A 6,259-nucleotide genomic window follows, 5' to 3' on the forward strand; every position below is an offset into this window, starting at 1 on the left:
AAATTCAAGGTGTTTTATTTATAAAGTTTAGTATTAAACGCCTGGGCTAAATGAGACTCTTATCAAACAAATTTACTGATTCCCTATTTGCTATTCAGATTCATGAACTTTCGCCATATTTCTTTTTCTTTTTTTTAGAACAGTCTTACTTAGTTCAAGTTAGCCTCTAACTCACCATGTAGCCAAGAATGGCCTTGAATTGCTGATCCTCTGCTTCCTCCCAAGTGCTACAACTAGGTCTGTGACACCTTTCCTTGCCTCCTCTAGTAGTTTCAATAGAAAGGTTTCATAGCTAGCTCAGATGGTATGAGCGCTGAAGAGCCAGTCCTGCCCCTCACCTGCACAGAGGGAGAACTCACCCTGGGGGCACTGGTGCAGAAGAGCTGGTGGCAGACCAACCTATTACTCAGGCCCACCAACATCTACCCCATCTATAAACTTCTGAAAGGGGCCGGTCCTACAGAACCAAAGTTGCTGCATCTTCATGACTGGGCAGTAACAGCATATCTACAAGAAGAGTCCCAGAGCAGATGCAGTTTTGAAAGTGTGGCAGAAGCCAGGCTTCTGACCAGACCAGTGACTCACTGCAATGAACATTAGCAAATGAAGCTGTTTGGGCAAAAGGACATACCGTGTGACAAACAGTGACACACTGCAGCTTCCATGAGATGATTTGTTTTTGTACTCTTTAGAGGGTGAGGGGGGAGAGTGCAAGAGCAGAAGTGGATATGCAGAGACGGAGAGAGGAGTGGAACTGGAGTACAATGTGAAATTCACAATGAATTAATCATTTAGGAAAACTTATTGGTATGTTAACTCTTTTAGCATCTTGTAGAGCAATACTCCTAAAAATATCTTTTGTAAAAATTAAAACTCATGGTTTTTTAAAACATTTATTCTGATTTTTATGTGTACAGGTGTTTTTTTTTTTTTTCCTGCCTGTAGATCATGTTATCAGAGTGCCTATGGAAGCCACGAAATGGGAACGGTTGCCCTACAAGTGGTTACAGATGGTTGTTGGCTGTCATCTGGATGCTGGGAACTGAATCTAAGTCCTCTTCCGTAACACCCAGTGCTCTCAGCTGCTGAGCCCTTTCTCTAGCCCAAAGCATGGGTTTGTTCAGTTGCAGCAGGTGAAGACAATGGAAGTGGCATTTAATATTAAATCTGGGTTAGGAATCCAGAGCTCAGTGTAAGTGTGCTTGCTCAAAGCCCTGGGGTCCATTACCAGTACCCAGCATAAAAATGTAAGGAAGAGCCGGGGGTGATGGCGCACGCCTTTAATCCCAGCACTCGGGAGGCAGAGGCAGGCGGATTTCTGAGTTCNAGGCCAGCCTGGTCTACAGAGTGAGTTCCAGGACAGCCAGGGCTATACAGAGAAATCCTGTCTCAAAAAACCAAAAAAAAAAAAAAAAAAAAAAAAAAAAAAAAAAAAAAAAAAAAAAAAGTAAGGAAGACCAAACCTCCTTTTCCCACCTAACATTGTAGCTATGCCTTCCCCTCCTTCCTTTGATGTTAACCCACTATTTCAAGCATACTTGTACTAGGTACACAACAACTGTCATTACTCTTTGCAACTACAGGCACGCCTTGCTGTTTTATATTAGAAGTAGCTATTTATCTCAAAGCATACTGGGTAAACAGATTTTAAAAACAGAGAGATTGAGACTGAAGAGATGGCTCAGCAGTTAAGAGCACTGACTGTTCTTCCAAAGGTCCTGAGTTCAATTCCCAGCAACCACATGGTGGCTCACTACCATCTGTAATGGGGTTCAATGTCCTCCACTGGTGTGTGTGAAGACAGCAACAGTGTTCTCATTTATTTATCATTTGAATGCATATGTAATGTGTGTGTCTGTATGAGTTTATGTGAAGATGCCTGTGATGTGATGGCCCTGCAACTGGGGTTCATGTCAGTTTTGAACCTTCCAAAGCAGGTGCTTAAGAACAAAACTCAAGACTCTGCAAGAATGCCTCTGCCATCTCTCCATCCTCATGTTCAAATTTTTAAGGGTACCATCTAATCACCGGAAGTAGAACAAACTCCAAAAGTGATGTAAAAGGACCCAATTCCTAGCATCTCTCCTCAAAGATTTGTGTTACTGACATGCTTGCCAACCAGTGAGAATGGTATATACAGCATGTCTGATTTACATTTGCATCTCTCTACCTAGAGAATCTGGGTAGCCTTTCTTTTCCATAGCCTCCACTGTTTGCTCATGACCCATCTTCTACTCTGTCAAGACCATGTTTGATGACCAGGGGTTCTCTGTTTCAGCTTGAATTAGCTTGTCCCAGCTATCTGTTATCTCCACCTCGAGGGCTAAAGGCAGTCCACTCTGCTCAACTGATTTTTATGGACATCTTACATAACTGATCTTAATCCCATTCCTCAGAGTTGTGAGCAGGCCCAGAATCTACTGAGCCATCTCCTTATACTCTTCCTCCTCCTATCATCATCATCATCATCATCATCATCATCATCATCATCATCATCGACTATATTTGGAAACATACACACAGGGTGCACTCAGAAACCAAGAGGACAACTTGCAGGACCTTGTTTTCTCCTTGCACTATGTAGGCTCTGGGGACTGAACTTGGGTGGTCAGGCTTCACATCATGTGTCTTTACCTGCTGAGTCACCTTGAAAGCCATTTAATTTTTATCTTAATGAAGTCCACTTTGTCAATGTGGCTACTTCCTTATACATAGATTTAGAAATCTTTGCTGGGACTGGAGAAAAAGCTAAATAGTTTAACGCACTTGCTGCTTTAGCAGAACACCCAGGTTCAGTTCCCACCACCCACTTGGTTCACAACCATCTGTAACTCCAGTTCCAGAAGATCCTTCACCCTCTTCTGACCTTGGTAGGCACTAGGTATACAAGTGATGTACATACACATAGGTAAAACCACTCAAAAAAAAGTAAATCTAAAATGTTTAAAAATTAAAACTACAATGTATTTCCTACTTAGTAAAAATAATCACTTTCTAATACATATCTAAACTCTAACTTGAACTTTTTGCTTTGAGTCTTTAGTTCAGGACAGTCCTGAACTCTATGACGTAGAACAACCTTGCTAACCCTTGAACTGTTGATACACCAGCTTCCACATCCTGGGTAATGAAATTAAAAGGTGCACCATCAAATCTGGCTGAGTACTGGAGATCACACCTTGTAGCTAGGCAACACAGCTGAGGTACATCCCAACCGTACTTGATCTAACTTCTGTGGATGAGATGGAGCAGCAATTCAAACTCATTCCCATGGATACTGAGTCATCACTGCATCAGTGCTCAAGACCTTCCTTCATCTTATCAATTATTTTTGCAAACCAAGCATATGTCTGACAAAGAGCAATGAAATTAAAAAATTTTAATTATATACATGTGCCACTAGTTTTGCTTACTTTTCACATGCTCTTACTTAAGAAAGCCCTTCTTCCTGAAGGGAATGAAACTATTCATAAACTACCTAATTATTTTATCATCTTTTATTAAAGACTCGGTTGTCTTCCAAATTCAACCATCACCATATATCAAATACAAAATATCCACATGTCTTCTTATTTCTAATCTTTATAATCTGTTTCATTAGCTTGACTATGGCATAGAGGCCTTAATTAAGTCCTAAAAATTCAAAGTAAAACTGGAAATGCTGCTTAGCTCAGTCAGTGGTTAGCTGCTTGGCTTAGGTACAGAAACCCTTGCTTTTATTCAAGACTTGGGCCTTCACTTCCCAGTCCTGGGGGAAAGTTGAACTGCTACTTCTGCTTATGTTGTTTTTTCCTCAGGACTATGCAACACACACTTCAACTACCTAGAAGGCCTATTAACCTATATTGCTGGGTCTGATTCAGTAAGTCTACTATACACCCTGTGAATTGACATTTAAAAATAACAGCTTGAATGTCTGTGTGTGGATAAAAAGACAACCTGTGGGGGTTGATTCTTTCCTACCGCTGTGTAGGTCTTGGTGACTAAACTCAGCAAAGACTTTTCACTACTGATCCATCTCAGTGGCTCTGAACTGGCATTCTCAAAATGGTGATGCTGTTTCTACTCAGCCAATAAGAAAACGATTTGCAGGGGGTGGAGAGATGGCTCAGTGGTTAGGAGCTACTGCAGAGGACCCAGGTTTGATTCGGGCACCCACATGGTGGCTCACAGCTATCTAGCTGTAACTTCAGTTTCAGGAGACTGGACACCTTTTTCTATCTTCCACTGGGCACCAGACATGTACATAGTATATAGAAGTACATGAAGGTAAAACATCATACATTAAAAAGAAAAAAAAATCATGAGAGAACCATTTGTTTGAGACTTTACGCCAAGGATTAAGTCCATGATTTTTTTTTTCTTCAAAGGCAAGGTAGTCCTTTAGGTTTATAAGCTAGACCCTGTGGGCTGAACAAAGTTGCTGCAGATCGATGAGTAAGAATAAAACCTTACAAAAACAACTAGCAACAGCTTGCTTTCAATTATAGATTTTAAAAACATATTGCCATAGAAATCAGGATCAAGTTTTCAAATCCACTCTAATTTTATTTGGGACTATATTAATTCTGCATAGTGTAGTAATTCTACACTAGTTCTTTCTTGAGAACTGACAGGTTTTACAAAACTGGATCTTTCAAGCCAACTGCTCATCTTTTACACGGGTTTTCTTAAATTTCCTCAACAATACTTTATAATTTTCCTTATACAATTCTTTTGAAATACTCTTCAAAATAACACTAACTCATTTCACGTTCCTTTATTTTCTCTCATTCATTCATTGAGACAATGTCCAAGATATGTGCCACAGACCTGGCTAAATTTCCATTATTAAAAGGAATGGAGAATTTAAGCAAGCTACATTTCAGGAATTAGAGAAACCTGAAACAACAACAACAACAAAATCAATGGATCCTAATAAACCACCATTAACTTTTACCACTTGTATTTCCAGAACGTTCTGCTACTGTACCTGGTCATGTATGTCAACCATGACTGCATTCTGCTGGGGTGGATGGGCAGCTGGATGTAATAGACGGGGAGATACATTCGGAGGGTGGAAGGCTCGAGGTTCCTCTATTGCTTGCTGCTGTGCATAAGGGAGATGGTGATAGTTTTCATCTTGACTAATGGAATTATGTCGAGACAGACGTTCCCTTCTTCCTCGCTGACGCCTAACAGGAGGACTATAATAGGGTAAATGCCAAAAAGAAGGTCATTACTATAATGCTTACTAACTAGTATGATTCATCAGGATTCTTATTATCTAGTGTGTGTGTATGTAAGAGCACACACATGCAAGTACACGCACACATGCTAAGGTAAGTACAAGTAATAAATAATAGCTATGGTTCCAAATTAACTGTATTAAAAAAAAAAAAAACCCCAACTAATTTAATATAAGAGTTACCCGTAAGTTTTAACAAGCTTAGATTTGTGAGGATACTATGTTACTCTGATAGGGATTTTCTATTATCCTCATTTCTACACTCATTAATAGAGTTGTTTCATAAGGAAAATTTACCACTCCTTTTATAAAAAAAAAAAAACAACTCAGCAGTGTGTGTGTGTGTGCGCGCGCGCATGTATCTGTGCAGATCCGAGGCCAACGTGCAGAGTTCCCTCTTTCCTTTTACTGCCTGAGTCGGGGGATCCAAACACTCTTACATGCTGAGCTACCTCACCAGCCCAAGTGAGCACTTTCTCCTCTAGTCACTTAGTTGTTGATCACTGGTATGGAATCATGGGTAGATATCTGCTGTGTTGTGATTCCCATTACTGTTTTGTTGATTGGTAAGTATCTCCTGCTCCTTCTTTGTTCTGCATGAGTGAAGACTCTTTTTGCAGATTTAGAAACAAAAGCTAGTTTTTATCTCATCTGTAAACACACCCTACCATCCATTTCCTATTTTAGGCTTATACCTAGTGCAACTTCTGTACATTTAAATAAGGTGTGTGTGCAAAGGTTCCTAGTAGTACTCTTTAAAGTAATAACAACCTGGACATGACTATTAACCAATAGCAGGTGAATAAATTGTCATACTTTAATATAAGATCACAGTAAAAGTAATTGCTGGGCTGGATAGACAGTGATTAAGAACACTGTTCTGGGCTGGTGAGATGGCTCAGTGTGTAAGAGCACCCGACTGCTCTTCTGAAAGTCCGGAGTTCAAATCCCAGCAACCACATGGTGGCTCATAACCATCTGTAACAAGATCTGACGCCCTCTTCTGGAGTGTCTGAAGACAACTACAATGTA

The 6,259-nt window shown here is 40.2% G+C and overlaps 1 protein-coding gene across 1 annotated transcript in view; it reads right to left on the reverse strand.

Annotated features, from left to right (window-relative positions):
* The window catches only part of Rnf38 (ring finger protein 38), a 39,603-nt gene that overhangs the window by 16,782 nt on the left and 16,562 nt on the right, over positions 1 to 6,259 (reverse strand). The window contains exons 4-5 of the mRNA XM_029533261.1: positions 4,968 to 5,186; positions 632 to 686 (exon numbers count right to left, since the gene is read on the reverse strand). Of these exons, the coding sequence (XP_029389121.1) occupies positions 632 to 686; positions 4,968 to 5,186 (274 nt within the window). The remainder of the gene's footprint in view (positions 1 to 631; positions 687 to 4,967; positions 5,187 to 6,259) is intronic.

The sequence above is a fragment of the Mus pahari genome, chromosome 22 (assembly GCF_900095145.1).
Source record: "Mus pahari chromosome 22, PAHARI_EIJ_v1.1, whole genome shotgun sequence".
NCBI classification, from domain to species: Eukaryota; Metazoa; Chordata; class Mammalia; order Rodentia; family Muridae; genus Mus; species Mus pahari.